Consider the following 19,649-nt stretch of genomic DNA (forward strand, 5'->3'; position numbering starts at 1 on the left):
AACAATAATATGTGATTTGATGATAAATTAAACTAGTTAAATTAAATTAAAATATGCTAAATTAATAACTAAGATCGCAATTTCAGAACGGATTGAAACTTGAGAAATTTTCAATTTCAACAAAATGATCGGGAACACACAACGGTCAAAACTTTGATTATTATCACGCATTGAAATTAATTAACCACAAATTATTCGATGCTACGATGAAATTCCCTGAATTAACTATAAATCTATTTCTAGAATTTATAATCCTATTTTCATTTAACGGTCCAATTATTTCTAATTGAATTTAATCAAATAAAAACGCATTATTCAACGATGGAATCACAGCTGTCGCCTAAAATCGCACACTGAAACCGAATACTATTTCTAGTCGATTTAACCGTGTGTTGATTAATATTTTTGAAGTTAAATTTAATCTATAATCTTTCGAGTCAAGATCAAACAACAAACATGCAAATAATTGGCCAAATTAAGAGCACGAAAATTACGCAAACATTAATCAATAACATAAAATTCATTTATAAATCAAATCATCCAATGAACGAACATAATCAATAGTTTGTCTCTATCGTGGTCCCGATCACAAGAAAACTACTCCATAAATTCAAAACTAGAATCAAATCTAATATTCGAATTCATGAACGAAAATAAGAAAATAAGGGAGGAGAAAATCTCAGCGATGGTGCGCGGTTCTTGCGTGTGAAGTGCGCGAATTTCTCTCGTTTCTCCCAAGCCGTCGCGCCGCCTTCAAGAGTCTCAAAGTTCTCGCCTTTTTCCTCTCCAAAGTCGGCTGCCCAAAAGTCCCGATCTGAAAAGTCCCGATCCAATCTTTTATTTTTCCCTTTTATTCCTCCAAATCTCCACCGAATCTGCGCAAAATTTTGGATCTGATATCAAGTACACGGACCCCGTGTATGCCTCCGGATTGGGGTTCGTGTAGGCTCGATTAATTATCTTTCCGGGAAACATTGGACACAGACCCCGTGTAGGGGTCCGGCATAAGGTCCGTGTCGGTGCGCTAATTTTTTCATTCTCGGTGATGTTGGACACGGACCCCGTGTATGGGTCCGTCTTGGGGTCCGTGTGTGCTCATAAATGTCATTCCTTGGGATTTTAGGACACGGACCCTAATACGGGGTCCGTGTATAGGTCCGGGTGCTTTTCTACACATGTGAGTGTTGGAACATTTCAAAGCGCTCGAAGGGTTTATTTCTCTCAAAGTTCGGGTAGGATAAAAGGGTATAGGCTAAAATTTTGGTAGTTGATGTGGGACATTGAATAAATTACGAATGGGGTCTAATTGTGTTTCATTGACACACACCATTCGATTTTTACAGGCTCAAGAAGGGTTACTAGAGACAATAAAAGATGTATCAGGTAGGCTTGAAAGGCTCAAACGGTCCAAAGATCACCTAAATCATCCCTAAGTCATCATCGTTCGTATTTTCGCTTCGAGGGCTGATCAGACAAGTTCTAGGTAGTTTCAAACTATATATACTTAATTTTTTTATTTTTATTTTTTAAGTTCACCGAACACCAATTTACCATTAATGAGCAAAAGTCTGACCACGTGCATGGAGTGAAATGTCGATACAAAACTGGCTCATGTCGACTCTCTCTTTGCAACTACGACTCCTCTCATTCAATACTAGTCATGAAACGATTTCCCAGGTGATCCAAAATCTAACAAACTAATCCGATTATCAAGTAAAACAGGGGTTCTTTATCTAGATATAGTCTCATCCTACGTGAAAAATGTTGTTAAGTGTTGTGCAACTATGTGTAACAAAACTGGCCCACCCCCACGCTTTGAAATCGACACTGCCTTCAGTGTAAAGCGATGTAATATGAATTAGTAAGACAGTTAAACAAACACACTTCCCTAGAAAAATGTCGAATAGATGGTGACAATCAGGGACGTGCTTATTCAGAGTCTAAGGACTCAGGCCCATATGTTTTTTGGGGTTCCAAAGTTTTTTTAAAAAATTATTAAATATAATTCTATATAGCCCAATGAAAATCAAGAGCAAATACTGAAATATTCCCACATAAATATTTCGCTAGAAAACATCTTCTTCAACAAATTCACGAACAATGTAAAGTCCGTATCATGCTCAATTCCAAGCAAAATTACATACGTTAATTTCGTCACAATTTTTCGAGAGAAACGTAGCAATTAAATAATCCACAAATTGGTAAAAAAATCAAAGCTCTATTCAGCCAAAGCAATTAACAACATAATCATCTCTATCACAATGATATGTTAATCGACTCAGGAAATGAGGCAACCGCAGATCAAATTTTATAAGCTCATCAAAACCACATCAGAAGTTTCAAATTCCTCCCATGGCGTACAAACCCTCGATCATTCAACATCAATTCCAATAAAAAAGAAAGATACAAAAAATCCGGTAGAGAACAATTAATTATTAAAAAAAATCACACTCATATTCATTTCTCCAGCAAATAAGGAGACCGATCAAACCTGATATCAACTCCCATATATCTTCCATCACAGCCATTAAAAAATTATTCCTGATCACCGTCGGGAGAACCCCTTCGAAACTTGGGTAATTCAAGACTTGGGTTGAACTGCGTGTGCGGCGGCAGGAGACAGGTAAAATGGTACGAGAAGAGTTTGTCCGTTTTTATCCAATTTCCTCTTGGTAACTCAAATCGTTGTGGTAACACAATAGCGATTTTAGTGCAAAAATCTGAGCACTGGAAATAAATAAAAGAAGGTAAACAAATATAAATTATCCTTATCTAGAGGCTACTATATAATATATAAAAACAAATATTTCAGTATTTGCTCTTGATTTTCATTGTAGCTAATTTTCTGAAACTAATTTTTATGTAGCTAATTTTTCTGCATAAACAGTGGATTGTATCTGAATTCTTTGTTAAATAAATTTTCATTGAATTATTTTTTAAATTCTTAGGTTAATCATGCATCCTAAAAATGTCTGGTCTCAAGAAAGAAAAAAAAGCTAAAAATTGAAGAAATGATTCAAAATCAAGCTAGAGATATCAACAAGTAACAGTGAAGAAGTGATCAAAGTTAAAGCTCATTAAAACTTTTCTCTGATCAACCATGTCACAAGAAAGATTGAATGCATTGGCTATGATATCGATTGAGAAAGAAATTATTGAACAACTTGATTATACAGACTTGATTAGTATTTTTAGCTCTAAAACTGTTAAGCGGGTTGTTTTTTAGTGATAATTTTAGACATGTTTGATATTTTTATTCATTTAGTTTTTTATATCGTCTTTTAACGTATTGATTTAATTTGAAAAATTATTATGGAACTAAAAAAAATATGAACACACATTATGATTCAGAGGTCTCTTTTTAAAAGTTAGACTCAGGCCCAAATATTGTTAGGATCGGCCCTGGTGACAATGGGGTAGAACGCATCAATTTCTGAAAAAGAACGCATCAATTTCTGAAAAGAACGACATCGAATACACAAGGAAACGTAAAAAAGAATAGGAAAATCACTCAAGCACGTAAACAAAAACCAAACGAGAATAATCATAAATACTAAGAAGTTCCCTAAGATCAACAACAACATCTGAATGAAATGTGCAAATCTAGCAAAGCGATAAAGTCCTCCCAAAATCCTAGAATAAAAAGAAGCTAACTACTCATCATCTGATCCTAGCTCAAAGTCCTCCAAGCCATCAAGTGCGGATCTGTCCCAAGGTGGTGCATAGATATCGTCTGAAAATGCTTGCGTCCTAGAATGGTGCTCGATTCGAGCCAAGCTAGTGCGTATGTCTTCCATGCAATCAAATATGGACGAGAGAACCTGACGTACACCTCTGGGGGGCGCTGTCAAGGGGGCATACCAGCTTGAGGTCCAGCTCGGGCATCCAAAGCCGCTTCTTCCTCCACATGGTCTTCCCAGGCTCGATCATCGATGGTAGGGGGAGGCACAGGTGGGTCACGGGGATGGGGACTGATATGTCGACTCCCTGGATTACGGTACCACGCACCATGTCGGAAGATAAAGTACATGCCCTGCATGGCCTGGGTGGTGAGCATCTGCGTAGATGTGGGCAGGAGAGAAGTCTCGCCAGTGAGATCGGCACCATGGGCCGCCAAGATCCTGGAGATGATGATAGGGTAGGGGGCATAGGGTGTCCTATTCTTCGTGAGGTCAATGTGGGCGACTGAGCGCATGTGGGAAAGGATGATCGACGCCACCGGAATAGCAGGAATGGCCCCCCAAACCATTCATCATCTTGTCGATGATATAGAGATCCATATGGCGGACCTCATTGTTCCCGGGTTTCCTCGGAATGATATTCGCCCCTGTAAAGTAACAGATGAGGCGATCCAGCAGCGGAAGGGACGTCGGGAGGACGCTGGAGCGAGAGCCGGTAGAAGATGTGTGGTACTGGAGCCGGCGCCGGGCCACCGAAGATTTCGGTTGGGAAAAATTCTAGCAAGCGGACTAGGTCGAGTTATAGTAAATGGACGACAAGTCCAAGTATCGATCCCACAGAGACTATTATTTAAGTAATAAGATTTAAATTATTCGATTTAATCTAGACAAACAATAATAAGTGATTTGATGATAAATTAAACTAGTTAAATTAAATTAAAATATGCTAAATTAATAACTAAGATCGAAATTTCAGAACAGATTAAAACTTGGGAAATTTTCAATTTCAACAAAATGATCGGGAACACACAACGGTCCAAACTTTGATTATTATCACGCATTGGAATTAATTAACCACAAATTATTCGATGTTATGATGAAATTCTCTGAATTAACTATAAATATTGCGAGCTACTCTATCAATGAGGCATATACTGAATTATATACAAGATGAAATACAAATATTCAACATGAAATCTTAGAATTAGAATTTCTAAATTTTAATTGGTGATTTCTGTTAGGGATTGCTTGGATTAATTAATATAAGGCCAATTATTTCAGATTAGTTTGGACGAAGTCTGGTTATCGAATTCACTCCCTACCAATATATTTTTAAATATTTATTTTTTATAATTTACTTTATATATATATTCCTCGCAACTTTTTTAAACAAGAGATATTGTTATGATTATTTATTTTTCTATTTGAAATGGAAATTTTAATGAAATTATTTTTTCAGCTGTGTAATATGTATATCACTAGTCACTAGAAAATAAAAGTATGTGAAAGCTTAGGAGTAAAAAAAAAAAAATTTAAAATGAGTAAAAATGTTATTTTTTATTCTCAAATTTATTGGTTACTACGAATAAGTTTCAAGAGATTAATGAATATTATGATATATATTAAAGGTTTGCACTTTATTTTTATTGTTATTATTTTGTTTCAATCACTCATTTCAATAATTTGAATTTTAAAATTTTATATGTTCCGAATGAGTAATAGTTTGTACTTAGAATGAGTTTTTTTATCCATAAAATATTAATATTTGATGAATAATAATGTTTAAAAGTTTATTTTTTTTATCCATAAACATATATCTAATTATAACTTAAGATTTATTTTGGTGTCGACATAATCATTTGCTAAAATTCAAAATAATAATATCTCCATATCACAAGCAGGAGTGAGTCTCATGTGAGACCGTCTCACGGATCCTAATATGTGAGACGGGTCAAATTATATATAAAATTTCATCGGATTAAATTATATATTGAAGATGAGATTCCTAAATATTGTGTTTGAACTGAAGTCATATTACAGAGATATATCTCCTTGCTCTTATTCCGTTCATCATATTGATAGCAGATCCGGCGGAACACCGGACCCGGCTCGTCCATTTCACCCGGATCGCATCATTCACAATGATTTCTTCTCCTTCATTTACCCACAAAGAGCATGGAATGGCTTGGCTCTGACGGGTTTTTGGCAAATGAAACTTGCATTGAGTTTTTCATTAAAATTTTGAATTATTCAAGATTTATTGTACTTTTCAAGTTCTTTCTTTTGTTTTTATGGGTGGTGTTAGAGCTGATAACGATGCTTTACTGATTGTTATTTGAACTTTGGAATTCAACTCGAAGAATGCTTTGTATTTCCTGTTTACATTGTTGCAAATGAGTTCTTGCGTCATTTTACCTCATCTTAAGAATGAAAATAGCAGTGTCACTCGAAGCACAAGGCAATCCAATGTGGAATCAATGGACAGAAGGAGGGCCTCCCCGAAGTCTCTACGCTCAATTATTAACTTAATGCATACTAAAGAGCTAGCTTGATAAAGGGCTAAATTCTGCCTCCAAGAAGGCTGAAACCTCAGGAATTGGCCTCGGTTCATTGCGAGCGCCTAAAAATTGCGCAACTCCTTCAAGGACTCCACTTGTGGTAATTCTAAGTTTCCTGTGTGTGAAATTGTTAGTATGGACTGAGGCTAATTCTGTCTTGATTTGCAGGGAGCTACGAAGGGAGTGTCTGAGTATCCTAAAGCAACACCTCGTTCAGAGAGCAGAAGGTTCATACTTGTGTAACTTTTCTTGACAAATTTGGATGAATCTTAAATTATGAACATCAGAATGACCATTGATCAACATTCACAGGACAAAATCATCGGTTGATCACTCTGCTTCTGGATGCAAAACAAATGGCCCTAAATGGCACCTTTTGTCTTCAGCGTAAGTTTTAAAAATGGTGTCAGATATATGTGTTGAAGCATGATGATACGCCTGTTTGTGCATATATATGTGTTTGCTGATTCCACTGGTTTAGAATGGCTGGATTTTCTCATAAATGCGTGCTTTATGTATCAGTTGTACGAATTCGATAACTGCGTGCCGAAAAAAACTACAGTCTTTTCTCATAAATGCGTGCTTTAGTGCCTTGATCCGTACCTCATGTCTTTTCTCGACAATTTCAGAAACTCGAGGAGAAATTTAACGCAAACAAGGGTGTACACAAGGTGCTGGTGCAAAAGACATTGAGGATTATGCATTGATTCAGAACTCTCTCTCTCTGTTTTTTTTTTTTTTTTTGNTATATATATTCTGCCATTTTCTCAGTAATCCATCATTTCTAGCATGTAATATGAGACAACCCTCCATTTATTCCCCAGAAGTGCAATCTCTTCTGTTCCAAGAAACAACCATTTTCTCGTAATCTAACACGTTTTTTATAAATCCATCAGCTCATAAAAAGATTCTGTGTTTATGCAGACAACAGCAGCAGCAAAACCTCAGACTTCAGTGCTAGGAAAAAGCATTGCAAATAAGACATTTCATCAATAACCATATCAACAACTGTTTAAAGCAAAGGTTGAAAATGAACTTGACAAGGATAAGTTAAAACAAGAAATCGGACAGTCTTCGAATTCTGCATCACCAAACACGAAAGACTTTGGCAGCGAAGACCCAGAATATGGGAATGTTAGAACAGTTCAATAAGAATAAAAAAATCACCTCCGTCTTCTACTTTTGCCATCAATCACCTCCGTCTTTATTTTTTTGCTTCAACTGCTCTTCCAAGATTTTTTTTGTGACTTCAATTTCAAATCGTTTAAGCTCGACATATTCCCTCTTCTTCTCCAGCATGGTTCTGGCCAAATCGTCCCTCTCCTCCTCCTTCGCCGCCCTAGCCTTTTCATTCCTGATGTCTTTCAAGCCAGATCTGATAGAAATACCCGAACCAACCAAAACCACTGCACCAATAGTGAATGATTTACGGCGAAGCCATAATAGCTTCAGTCCCCGAAGAATGCTCATTTTCTAAAAACGGCTGATCGGTTCTGTTTTATTGGTAGGGCAAAGGTTAATTAGGTTATTTTTATGTTCGGTCATATTAACTGTGCAAATGCAGATTAATGATAGTTGGGCCGCTGAGGGATGGATTTTCACCAATGTACATGTAATTTTTGAGTGACACAATTAGACTATTTTCAATTTCACCCTTTACCATATTACATAAAAGAAATGATTTGTATATACTTTTAATTTTTGTTTATGTCTATATATATATTTCAAGGCTATATTATATATATATATATACACACACACAATTAAGTTATATATATAAATATGTGTGAGAAAATATTATCAATGAAAAACATCTTGCAAAAACTACATTAATTGTGTGACCACGGCGGCCGTCAATATTGAATTACAATAATTTATACAAAACTATTTCATGTTAACAAATTTTAATCCCGATTTTTAAAATCACAATATAACAAAACACACAATACACGTTTTACCATAAATAAAAGAAAGACAATTATATTACTCATTCTTTGTTGACTCTTCAACTTCTCAATATTCTATTTATAGCATCATATTTGTTTTTTTTTTCTTTCTAAAAATCACATTATTATTGTTGTTCTTATTATTATATTATCATCAATTCCGGTGTGGCTCTTCGATCATCTTCTTCCTAAAGAATCGTTTGGAATTCTCCAATATTTCTTCCAAATATATAAATATAAATATTTCTGTCCTCCGATCCATTCCGAGGGGAAAATCTGCAAGCTTAATTGAATGACGTCTGTAAGTTACGTTTTAATTTCATAAAATATATATGTTGGCTTTGTTATTTGATTATTATGATTATGATGTTAATTTTTTTTTTTTAGAAAAATTTGTGTTGACGTTTCGATTCTAATGATTATTATACGATACATGGATTCGGTTTGATTTCGTGAGTGTGTGTATATATTCTCCAAATCCTATATTATGTGATTTAATGATATCAAGAAGATTAATTACAAATAGAAAACAGATAATTTTAAGGTATAGAAGTTTATGCAAATCAACGTTCATGCATGCATGCATGAATTTTAACAAGGTTTTAACTTTTTCTTATGATTTTCTTAAAATCTAATTAGAATCTGCGATTCTGATATTTATTGAAGAAAAGTATTATATATATATGTTTACGCAGCACGAGAAAGGTCGGCCTTTGCCGAAATTTGGGGAGTGGGACGTGAACAATCCGGCATCGGCTGATGGATTCACAGTCATATTTGCCAAGGCTAGGGACGAAAAGAAGGCAACCGGTACAGCCGCTAGCATCGCATCACCCTCTCCACCGCCTCCCTCCATGTCTCAGCCACACGAATCAGATAATGATCCCAGCAAGGTTTCTTTTTGTTTCCACCCCGCAGTTTATTGCACACCTTGTGTCCAAATGCATGACAAATTATATTTTGTGAAAACGGTATTTTTAGTTTTATATACTTACTTTTTTTTTTATATATCTATTTTAATTTTCCAAAGTGCAATGATGTGGTCTCAAAATGACGCTGATAGTCGCGCCAGACTGTGTCTAAACTGGCAACAACTTATTTCCTGTGGAATCATTTTAGCATTTATATTATAATTCAAGTATTGATCCCGAAATCTTGGGTTTATTGTGCTGTGTATATTCACATTTTCGTTGAAATCTTTAGAAAGTTGTCATCTTTTCTTCGAGTAAACGATTTTATTTCTTTTTCTTTATGTTGATGATGCAGAAAAAGTGGCTGTGTTGCTTCTGAAAAGTTGGAAGAATTTGTGAAAGATGGCATCGGATAATATTTTGATGTAAATTTCGAAATGGAGCTGTTTATGTGGGTTGGAAATCCATCAAAAGATGACCGTAAAAACTAAAGCTATTTGTTAATGTATTCAAATCTCTTCTATGTTCTTCCTCAATATATTTTGAGGGAATTTGTAAAGTCCATTTTAAATTGCCCAGCCATGTTTATTTTTCAATTCGGATTCTCGTTCGCATTTACTGTAAATGATAAGTTTAGAAAGATTTTAGTAGCTTTAGCTTTTACGTTTATGTCATGTTTATATATAATATCCACTGTTTCATTTTAGATTCTTGTGTTTGCCGCCAACGAGGAAAATTAATGAAGCCAAAATAATTAAAAATCCCGATTGACCGATTTTTGTGCAAATACAAAATAAACATATTCAATTACGAACAACTTGTTGATCAAAACTCGTGAGATGCAAAATAAACATATATAAAAAAAATGCATGGAAATGTAATAACAATCCGAGCAAACACAGAAATCCAACGTAACACCGAAATTATAAAATCTAAAACTAATCAAACAACAATCCTAGGAACACAAACTTCACGAGAAAAACCGAAAAGCAGACATGATCAAGAACAGAGCATACGCGAAAAGGGCATTGTTCTTGGAAGCATGAGACTTAGCAGTGGAATCCTCGTCCTGCCCGATAACCCAAACGATCATCTGCTGCCCCTTCTCACAGTGCCCGGTCGCCCCGCTTATGAAGTAGAAGAAACCCGACCGGTCCAGCGTGTAGATTGTGTCCCCCTTGTTGGAGAAGAAATTGGGGCGGCTGGAATTGCATTCGTTGTACTCGGTCTTGTTCACTTCCATTACCGAGTCTTTCTTATATTTGAAACCTAAACATGTACTCAATATGCATGTCAGTATACATACATTTCGTGGTATCATTCTTGAAACAAAAGTTAGTGTACTTACGAACGGTGTCGCCAATCTTGAACCGCTCTCGCGAGGCCCATTCATTGTAGTGGTCGGTCTGATTTGCGGGTGGCACCGCCCAACCAGCCCTGTCGCCCACCTGAAACTGGAAGCAACTCCCCATCTGCAGCAAAGACAGCTCTAAGAGACAAACAAATGTAATGCAAACGAAGGGTTTCAACTCCATTACTGTTGGTTGATGAAGGCTATATCTTCTGGATATAACTAAGAAATTTAACAATTAACAAGGAAGAAGAGAATTGTGGATGGCTGGGTAGCTGTTGTTATGGTACATAGGAGCAACTCCTCCATTGCACTGCATATATATAATAAACATCAATCAATAAATTAAGGGATAAATGCTATTGTTTAACGTGAAGGGGGTAATGGCTGAGTGGGGAGTAACGGTTGAGCGTTTTGGTTTACGGGGTCAACGGATCAGTTTGTTTCTTGAATATGTATTGATAACATATTTTTTTATGTCCTCCTTTAACTTATAGTAGTGGATTAAAGTGAATGGTATTTATAAATTTTATAACCTTTTTCAACTAAATAATTTAATAATTAGAGAGCATATGTTGTGTGTATTTATTTTATTTTAATTTTTTTTTTTGAAAAATAACTAAATTTGATTAAAACAAACAAAGATAACAAGCACTGAAAATTAAAATTTGACTACACTGAGAATAAAAATCCCAAAATGACAATATGAGATCAGATTTGCAATTTTCCCAGAATCTTAAAATAAGACATTTTTCTTTTTTACATGACTATAATCCTATAAAGAGCTAAAAGCGTGACAATAACACAAAAAGCGTGTGTAAAATAAAACCATATCAATAAATATATGACAAAAAGTGTCAATTGTCTATTCAGTATTCGATGGAAGTGATGTAATAGCCATATACCACAGAGCTGTTATTCGTTCAACATCTTCTAACTATACATCATCTTCAACAAAAGAAGGTACCGCTTGCTCTACACACTCAAAAACACCTCCTAGTACAGCACCATACTTGCCTGTTATTCTTCAGTCTGTGACTTGTAAATGTCTTTCCTGTTAAATGGTTTGCTCCTCCTAGGAACATCAGCGAGATTACAGAACCCAGACAAATCCTTCCTAATCTGCACTTTTTTCTTCGTCTCCGGTGGCCGAGCACCAAGGTTGCTGATATCAATTGTGGCACCATACATTCGTGCAGACCGGACGACTGAATCATACGCCTTAGTAGACAGAACAAGGCCCTCTTTCTGAGACCTCAAATGCAACTCGTATGCCAGCCTTGGTTTAGCATCGTTCGCCAGTGCCTCAATCAATATTTCGTAAGTAATCTCGTTGGGAGTTATCTTCTGAACTTCCATACGCTTGAACCATTCATATCCTGCACTTCCAAGATTATTACGAGCACATCCACTTATTATTGCATTGAATGTGACAACTGTAGGATCGACCCCTACAGTAACCATTTCACGTATTATGGAATCAACTATATTGAATTTACCCTGTCCAGCATATATTGAAGCCATGATGGTGTACGCATACAAGTTCGGTTCAATGCCCACTTTAGTCATATGTATCCAGACTCGAACGGCCTCATCGTATAGTTTCCCTTTCTCAAGAGCACTAAGCAATGCACCATAAGAAATAATTGTTGGCTTCTCGCCTTGTTCCACCATTCGTTTGAATATCTCAATTGCAGCTGCAGTTTCTGAAGCTTTGGAACAGGCTACAAGGACAGAGTTCCACTCCCTGCTGCCTGGTTTAAGGCCTTTCTCTTCCATTTTGTTGAGCAACCTTACTCCCCATCTCCAAATACCCTTTTTCCTAGCTGCAGATAGAAGCACATTAAAATGAGAGACCATTAGTTCATATGACAAGTTATTTGGTTTAGGGCCTTTATCCAACAGGTCCTCATAAATTTCTAATGCGGTCCACCATTTTTTCGCCTTTCCCATGAGCCAAATGATGTGATTACAAACAGATAAACTTATGTCAGAGTTTATCTCTCTTATCCGAGTATACAATTCTTTAGCCACAAGAAAATGCTCTTCACGAGTGCATGCCCAGATGAGGCGCTCATATTCAGCATGACCAGACTGAAGGCCAGCCTTATCCATCTCTATTAGCAGTCTCAACATCTCAGTACTTGAGTTCTCACTAGCCACAAGCCAACGCCGCATCACTTGGTAGCAGATTCGAATAGTGAAGTTCTCAAGCTTGTCAAACTCGCTTTTCCAGTCTTCATCGGAATCCTTACCAATTTCGCCTTTTTGGTATTTTTTTATTATATCGGTGAAGAATGACAATGCTCCAAACCCATCTTCCAATCTACGGTATGCATACAAAACTGTAGAATAAGTTGCGGGAGATGGAGACATTCCCTTCTGTGGCATTTCCTTAAAAAGTTGGAGGGCCTCCGACTCTCGTCCTTGTTCTATATATATACCCATTAAAGAGTTGTATGTCACAACATTAGGACGCATACCATTTACAGACATATCATTTATGACTTTTTCAAAGTCATTGAAATTTCCAGATTGCTTCATCGCTCCCAAAAGGCTATTGTATATAAATAAGTTGGGACAGAGAGAACTATCAGTTTCTTCACCCTTTCTCTTAAGCCAATCGTAGAGGGCCATAGCTGGGGTTAGTTTCTTGTCCTTGCCAAAACCTCTTATTATGGAAGAATAAACCTGAAGAGGGAGGTCACCCTTACCCTTCAGAATTTTTTCCACACCATCAGCATCTTTGGCTGAGTGTAAGGTCCATGCCAATGCACGAACATCAACTCTTGCATTATTCTCATCATCTAATTTCACATCAAGATCATTTCCACCATCATATCCATCACCGTTGTCCGGACAATCATCATTCTTTTTGTCACCACCATTATCAACGCAACAAGGGGAGTTCCCATTCTCTAATTTCTCACGAACAAATTGTGCGGAGTCTTCTTCCGAAAAATCACTCGAGTTCTCTAAATCTACTTGGGTAACACTATCTCCAATTTCTTGTTCCTCCAATGCCCATGCCAGAGAAAGAGAGGTGCCACGGGAACCACTCTTTGACTTCAATGATAAATATACTTTGCTTTTGGGGTACACATATAAGAACCTCCATTTCAACTCAGTATTTGCACTTCTACTTCTAAAGCCTCTCGACAAACACAATAGGCCACGGAAAATACTCAAACTTTTCTGTCCTGTAACCAAATTATAACTAGAATATGATTCAAAATCCAACTGGGGTGTGGCACAATTGGACCAAGATTCACTTGCTGAAGGCCAAATGCTCAAAGCTTGCATATTGACTTTAAGAAACATAAAAATCCACAAAGAACCTACACACTTAAAACTGGAAATCTAAAAAACAACTCTGTAGTCATCTCAGGTCATCCACTCTATATTACAAACAGAACGAAACTAGAATTTTCTGCCTAACAGATATGGTGACAACCATCTGAAAAATCAAGAACTGGCAAAAATCATACCTTGCAAAAAGGCAACAAGACTCAAGTTAAGGATTGGATTTCCGGATAATTTTAGGCCCCAGAAACTGATACGGGATTTTTCACAGCCATTCGAATGCTGGGAAAGTGAACGAGATGTAAAAGGACTCGGCCCATTATGAATTTATGATTCATGTTGATGTTGGAGAACTTTAAAACAAAGAATAAAATTTATAAATAATAATATCTATAAATTTTTCCAAGGCAGTTATGAGGTGATTTTTTTTTTATAATAAAAAATAAGAGTCGAATGGATAATAAAAGGTGATAAAATAGTTTTTGAATCACTTTCTTAATTATTTTTTTAAACATGATTTCAATTCACTCTAATTAAATAAATTAGCCCAAGTCCAAAAACATAATTATAATTGGGTAAAGCCCGAATCCAATAACATCATTTTACCCAGAAAAGCCCGCAATTTAAACGAGCCACAGGCCCGTAACAATAGGGTTAGGTCCATCAGTAATGTATTTTTCTTCGTCGTTAATTTACAGGAAGGATTGAAAGGTCCTTTTTTTTTCTTCTGTGCCATCATAAACTTTTGATCTTTTCCCACATCAATTCTTCACCTAGTGTGGTAAGATGCACGAACTTGTTCTCGGCAGAGTCAGGCTGATTCAGCCACACAAAGTCCAAGAAAACGAAAGCGGAAGCACAAGGTACGACGCAAGTAGTCGACTTTTTCATACATCTGATTGTGGATATATTCATTTTAGTTCCATAATTCAACACTTTGGCTGAAGGGTTACTAAAGTTTACGTGTTGTACTCCAATATACATTCAGGGTGCTGATCCTTTGAGTGTTAAGAGATATTAGTATTGGGATTGATAAGTTGTCTGATGATATGCTTGTTGCCATTCTGTCTTGTATGAGTTTCAAAGAAGCTGCCAGGACTAGCCTTTTCTCACGTAGATGGAGGTATTTATGGATGTTTACATCTGGTACATTGGAATTTGAGGATATGTATAGTGCCGCTGGAAGTAAAATCAAATGGAAAAAGTTCAAATCCAGGGTGAATCGTGTCCTGAAGTTGCATCAGGGCCCGTGTGTTGATAGTTTTATTATTCGTATTAGACATGCACAGCCTCGTCGTAGCAGACATGCATGCCCTCGACTTCGTGGCGTCAATAGTTGGATATATTTTGCAATGGAGAAGGAAGTAAGAAGGTTTGATTTGGATTTTGCAGGTCTAGCGTTGAGAAGTAGTTATCATGTACATATGAGATCAAGCCTGCTTTTGGTTCGCTAAGTCCCTTAGGACGTTGGTTTATGTTGACATCAAAGATGAGGTGGTTCAGTAATTCCTAGCATCATGCATGTCCGCATCTTGGGCAGCTATGCATAAGGGCCTCTTATATATGTTACAAAGAATATGCATGTTCTCTAGCTTGTTTGGTAGAACAGATTAAATTAAAGAGAAATGATTTTTTTTTATTATTATTATTTCGTTAGAAGAATTGTACAGTTGCAGGTTGATATTTAGTGATTGATGAGTACTAGGACCAAATTTGTTTAGTATGCTATACAATTGAAAGTTAACGAGTTAAATCCATCTGAAAAAAGTTGTAAAGTATGTTCTTGCATTTTACTTCAACCAGTTTGATGATATGGAAAATTAACAAGCTAAGTTAAACCAATGTGAACGATATGTTTGGTAATATGAGTTGATGTGCCTGAATTTCTTATTTTCCGAATCCAACTCTAATCAATTGAGATAAGCTTTTTATTTTCTTTCATATTGATGCAGATAAGTTCCATGGTGGATCAACCATGGTATACGGTACTGAAATCAACTCTGACTGCTGATGAAATCTTGTCTGTTTTATTAATATGTTTCCTGCCACGATAATAACTTCCCATCCTCTTTTCTTTTTCTTTCTTTTGTTATTTTTTAATATAATATATTCATGTTTTCTTTACTACCTCTGTTTGGAATTGTTTGAATTATATTTTGTAGGTGTTTAATCGGCTGCCTTTTTTCTTCTGTTTTGAATTATGTAGGTTTGTACTTTGACAACTTGATGCCAACAAATTTTTATAGTTGATATAGAAATTTGACGCGAGAGACGAACAGATGACTGAGAAAACATAAGGTTTGAAATTGAAAAAAAAGAATGTAATGAAATTTTGAATTGAAATCAAGGGATACGGTGATGAATTTGCGGTATTGGGAAGTTTTTTTCCCCCGTCCGGAAATTGGATAATAGGAAGTTAATTTGGTTTTCATGAAAACGAATAATCATGGTTGGATCTACCTCCAAGATCAAATGCATATGAATTTAGAGGTGTAAATGAACCAAACCGTTCGCGAGCTATTCGAAGCTCAGTTAGATAAAAAGCTCGTTTGAGTTCGTTTGTTAATCATATCAAACCAAACTCAAGCTCGATTTCAAGTTCGGAAATTTAATCAAACCAAGCTCAAGCATAAGGATATCTGGCTCGTGAGCTCGCAAACATGTTTGATAATAGGCTCGCGAGCTCGAGCTCGACTTGTTTAGGTGGCTCGTAAGCTCGAAATTGGCTCATTTATCGAGTTGACAAATAAAAATTGTCAATGGAAGAAATTGAACACAAAACATAGTTAAAAAAAATATGAATTTACACCACATAGTCACAATTATATTTTTATCTTACTTGCATATTATTGTACTAAAATGTTCTTTAAAAATTAAAACATAATAAATTAATATAAATACATCAACATATTCTTTTTTCCCCAAAAAATTTACATCACTAAGTCATATACACGTTGAGTAACTTTACAAATTATTATCCTAAAATATTATATTTAATTGAATATAATGAATTTATATTGATAAAAAAAATTTAAATTTATTTGGAACACAGCGAATTGAGTATTAAAGGAGTGAAATTATTGCAATTTTATTTATATGGTGATACCAGTGTATGACGAATATTTTTTATATGGATGCTGGATGTATTATTTTGGGATGTTCAATAATATAATAAGTTCATGTTTTTTTTAGTTGTTATTTTTGTTGTTTTGGTTATTTATGAATGAATTTATATTTTTATGTCTGATTTAAAATTAGTTCATAGATATATTTAATTTTTAACAAGTTCAAACTCGAGCTCAATTCTATGCTTTACGAGCTCGAAAACTAGCCGAGCTCAAGACAGGCTTGTTAAACATGATACACAAGCTATTAATGAATCAAGCTCGAGCTTTTTCGAGCTTAGTACTTTCAATACAAACCGAGCTCGAGCCTGATAATAGAAGCTCGAATCAAGCCTCAAACAATCTTAAACAAACCAAACTTAAGTCTTATACTATTTGGTTTGATTTGGATCGTTTACGCCCCTACTGATATGATTTATGACATATACAACTTTCACAACTATTTTCCAATCACCTACCTAAAACAAATCAAATTAAGTAACCTTAAAAAACAATTGAACAGTGAAAAAGGAAAGAAAAAATATATGACAACGTTGACGTAGTGAATGTAGTTTCTAAATCTAACATCGATATAACGATAGCGACGACGTATGGTAATAATTTAGTAATCTATTATCGTTCGTTCACCAGACAGAAATAATCTTTTATTATTTACACAGTTCAATTTAAAAAAGAAAAAGAAAAGAGAAAATAGGGTTCAACTTCTCTTCACGAACCTACCCTGCAAACAAAATAAATAATTAATTTAGATATCATTATGAGCAAAAAGGTGATTAAGGTTGTAGTCTTATAATTTTTTTTTTTTTTTTTTGAGAAATGATAATGTAGTTTTGTCCCAAGGCAAGGGATAACTAATTTACCTTGAGACGAGGGCGTTTCTCGGCATTGAGCTTTCGGACTTGGTAACGTATTTTCTTGGAGAAAAGCCTATTCCGCCTCTTCTCCTTGTACCTCAACACACTCGCTTCCCTTTGTCCCATTTCCGGCACTGTCCACAATCCCATCTTCACCTCGTTACATGCCCACCCCATCACCTGCTAATCATACAATACAACATTATAAGAAGACTAAACCGAACCGGATTCCGGTGGAAGACTCCAGAAGCATTGATCAATTAATTCGGGGTAGAGGCAAAAGGGCCCCCGATTAAAAAGACTACACTCCAAAGATTCCTTGTTGATCCAACTGTACAATTGTACAACCCCATCCGATTCAATAATTGACCTCCTGCTTTAAAATATTATTGATAATTCCTGTTGGTTTTTTTATATTAAATAAGGACCGAATTCCAATTCCAAATCCAATTCCAAATCCAAATCTAAATATAAAAATCTTACAACATATCTAATAATTCCATTGTGTATGGTCAAAAGCACGTGGTCTTTGTTGTATGTAGAAAAGAATAATAAAAATAGTACCAAAGCTCGAAACCATTTCTATAAAGGTGTCCACCTTTTCTATTTCTTTAACAAAAAGATTAAAAATCAATTTAATACTCATCCTTAGTTACCTGTTAATTCAAAATATCCAATTTAATAAATAATTCGGCGACATTTCTTTATATTAAACAATAAATTAACATGTAGTTTGTATTTAATCAATAAATTAAGTACATAGTAAAGGTAAAATAATAATCTTACGCTATATGATGACTCTTGCAAGAGAAAATCATCGGACATGTTGGGGACGATCTGGGAATTCTCCGAATCCACATAAAGCGGGCCTTTATTGGACCATGCCTTCAAGATTTCTTGATAATCCAGCTTCAACGAAAGCCCTTGGATCGCCGCCCGATCATCGCTCAGCCGCGGATCCGCGGCGGAGCTGGTCACTTCCTCCTCCTTTATCTTCTTCCTCTCCACAACCTCCGAGTAGCACACCCACTTCTCCTCGCTGGAGTCCCGCTCCCTGTTTTTCATCGCGTTGCGTACAAGCGCCGCCGACCCGTCTATGCTCTCGGGACCGCCGTAGGCCGATGATGGGGACAGGTCATCTTGTCTGAAACCACAAATCAAGAAATTCTCCAACTTTATAATCCGTAAGTACTTTGAGGATTCCAAAACGCAAGCCATTACGTACCTGTCACTGTTGTTGATGGTGGTGTGGGATGAGATGGAGGGGGTATCGGCGGAATCATCGAGAAGGCCGGTGAGGGAGGTTGCGCCGCCGTCTGTGGTGGAGAAGAAGTACGCGACGTTCTCTTGATCTTGGGCACTCTCTTTGTCTTGAAGTTGATTCCCCGGGTGCAGCGGGAATAAGTTGAGCCCGTGGGATTCACTATCAGCGGTGGGAGAGGTGGTGGTAATGACTTCCACCGATCCTGCGGCGGAGGCACCCGCTGCACGCGTTTCACCGATCCGCCTGGTTTTCACAACTTCCTCGGCCGGGAACTGGAGGCGGAGGCTGAGGAATTTCGGTTTCTTGGCCTTAGTCCTGGACTTTCTAGCTGTGGGGCGTCGTTTTCTGTTCATGGAGGGAGTGTTGTTGCTGCACACAGTAGGCCGAGTGTGGAATTATAGGGAAAGGAGAAGTATCTAATGGAGGTCACGAAAAAGTGAAAAGCGGGTGGGGACCACTCTCGGCAGAGCAATCAAGAAGAAGATGATGAGCTGCTTTCTTTCGACACGTGGGTTTACCTGATTGGGTGGAATTTTGTAGATGGTGCGTTATCTGGATTTCCTCTTGGATGAAGTCTGCCGTCGGTGGTAGGAGTCCAGTCCAGTCCAGTCCAGTTACTAAATTGTAACATACACTCGACAATTAATTTGATAGGGG

The 19,649-nt window shown here is 36.5% G+C and overlaps 4 protein-coding genes and 1 long non-coding RNA gene across 7 annotated transcripts; 2 read left to right on the forward strand and 3 right to left on the reverse strand.

Moving 5' to 3' along the window:
* The first annotated feature begins 5,821 nt into the window (after positions 1–5,821).
* LOC140976097 (protein NOI4-like) lies at positions 5,822–9,743 on the forward strand. Of its 2 annotated transcripts, XM_073439983.1 has the most exons (5): positions 5,822–6,338; positions 6,407–6,465; positions 6,551–6,625; positions 8,880–9,077; positions 9,451–9,743. In XM_073439983.1, exons 3-5 carry the CDS (start codon positions 6,605–6,607, stop codon positions 9,472–9,474), a joined length of 243 nt encoding a protein of 80 aa, XP_073296084.1. In that variant the 5' UTR covers positions 5,822–6,338; positions 6,407–6,465; positions 6,551–6,604; the 3' UTR covers positions 9,475–9,743. The 2 variants fall into 2 exon arrangements, with proteins under 2 accessions (XP_073296084.1, XP_073296085.1); XM_073439984.1 differs by having other exon boundaries at positions 5,822–6,465.
* Positions 9,744–10,065: 322 nt separating this feature from the next.
* LOC140977412 (early nodulin-like protein 21) lies at positions 10,066–10,630 on the reverse strand. Its single transcript, XM_073442156.1, has 2 exons — positions 10,444–10,630; positions 10,066–10,364 (listed from the first exon to the last, which is right to left on the reverse strand). The coding sequence occupies exons 1-2, from the start codon at positions 10,628–10,630 to the stop codon at positions 10,066–10,068; spliced, it is 486 nt and encodes a 161-aa protein (XP_073298257.1).
* A 469-nt stretch (positions 10,631–11,099) lies between these two features.
* Positions 11,100–14,055, reverse strand: LOC140976080 (uncharacterized). The gene has a single exon (XM_073439961.1). It carries the CDS (start codon positions 13,765–13,767, stop codon positions 11,467–11,469), a length of 2,301 nt encoding a protein of 766 aa, XP_073296062.1. The 5' UTR covers positions 13,768–14,055; the 3' UTR covers positions 11,100–11,466.
* Positions 14,056–14,535: 480 nt separating this feature from the next.
* LOC140977859 (uncharacterized) lies at positions 14,536–15,045 on the forward strand. The gene is made up of 2 exons (XR_012175452.1): positions 14,536–14,612; positions 14,738–15,045. It is a non-coding gene; the product is annotated as an uncharacterized lncRNA (long non-coding RNA).
* Positions 15,046–17,399: 2,354 nt separating this feature from the next.
* On the reverse strand, positions 17,400–19,619 carry LOC140976081 (uncharacterized). 2 transcript variants are annotated; one of them, XM_073439962.1, is made up of 4 exons: positions 18,954–19,619; positions 18,515–18,872; positions 17,735–17,911; positions 17,400–17,595 (listed from the first exon to the last, which is right to left on the reverse strand). In XM_073439962.1, exons 1-4 carry the CDS (start codon positions 19,343–19,345, stop codon positions 17,572–17,574), a joined length of 951 nt encoding a protein of 316 aa, XP_073296063.1. In that variant the 5' UTR covers positions 19,346–19,619; the 3' UTR covers positions 17,400–17,571. The 2 variants fall into 2 exon arrangements, with proteins under 2 accessions (XP_073296063.1, XP_073296064.1); XM_073439963.1 differs by having other exon boundaries at positions 17,735–17,908; positions 18,954–19,611.
* Positions 19,620–19,649: the final 30 nt, after the last annotated feature.

This window comes from Primulina huaijiensis, chromosome 5, assembly GCF_012295235.1.
Source record: "Primulina huaijiensis isolate GDHJ02 chromosome 5, ASM1229523v2, whole genome shotgun sequence".
NCBI lineage: Eukaryota > Viridiplantae > Streptophyta > Magnoliopsida > Lamiales > Gesneriaceae > Primulina > Primulina huaijiensis.

What these genes read in the sequence shown, in the direction of transcription:
- LOC140976097 (XM_073439984.1), top strand. Translation starts at nt 6,605, where the DNA reads ATGGCACCTTTTGTCTTCAGC. An exon ending in TGGCACCTTTTGTCTTCAGC is followed by an intron (nt 6,626 to 8,879) that starts GTAAGTTTTAAA and finishes ATGTTTACGCAG; the next exon opens with CACGAGAAAGGTCGGCCTTT. An exon ending in CAGATAATGATCCCAGCAAG is followed by an intron (nt 9,078 to 9,450) that starts GTTTCTTTTTGT and finishes TTGATGATGCAG; the next exon opens with AAAAAGTGGCTGTGTTGCTT.
- LOC140977412 (XM_073442156.1), bottom strand. Translation starts at nt 10,630, where the DNA reads ATGGAGTTGAAACCCTTCGTTTGCATTACATTTGTTTGTCTCTTAGAG. An exon ending in CAAGATTGGCGACACCGTTC is followed by an intron (nt 10,365 to 10,443) that starts GTAAGTACACTA and finishes GTACATGTTTAG; the next exon opens with GTTTCAAATATAAGAAAGAC.
- LOC140976080 (XM_073439961.1), bottom strand. Translation starts at nt 13,767, where the DNA reads ATGTTTCTTAAAGTCAATATGCAAGCTTTGAGCATTTGGCCTTCAGCA.
- LOC140976081 (XM_073439962.1), bottom strand. Translation starts at nt 19,345, where the DNA reads ATGAACAGAAAACGACGCCCCACAGCTAGAAAGTCCAGGACTAAGGCC. An exon ending in ACCATCAACAACAGTGACAG is followed by an intron (nt 18,873 to 18,953) that starts GTACGTAATGGC and finishes TTGTGGTTTCAG; the next exon opens with ACAAGATGACCTGTCCCCAT. An exon ending in AGAAACGCCCTCGTCTCAAG is followed by an intron (nt 17,596 to 17,734) that starts GTAAATTAGTTA and finishes TTTTGTTTGCAG; the next exon opens with GGTAGGTTCGTGAAGAGAAG.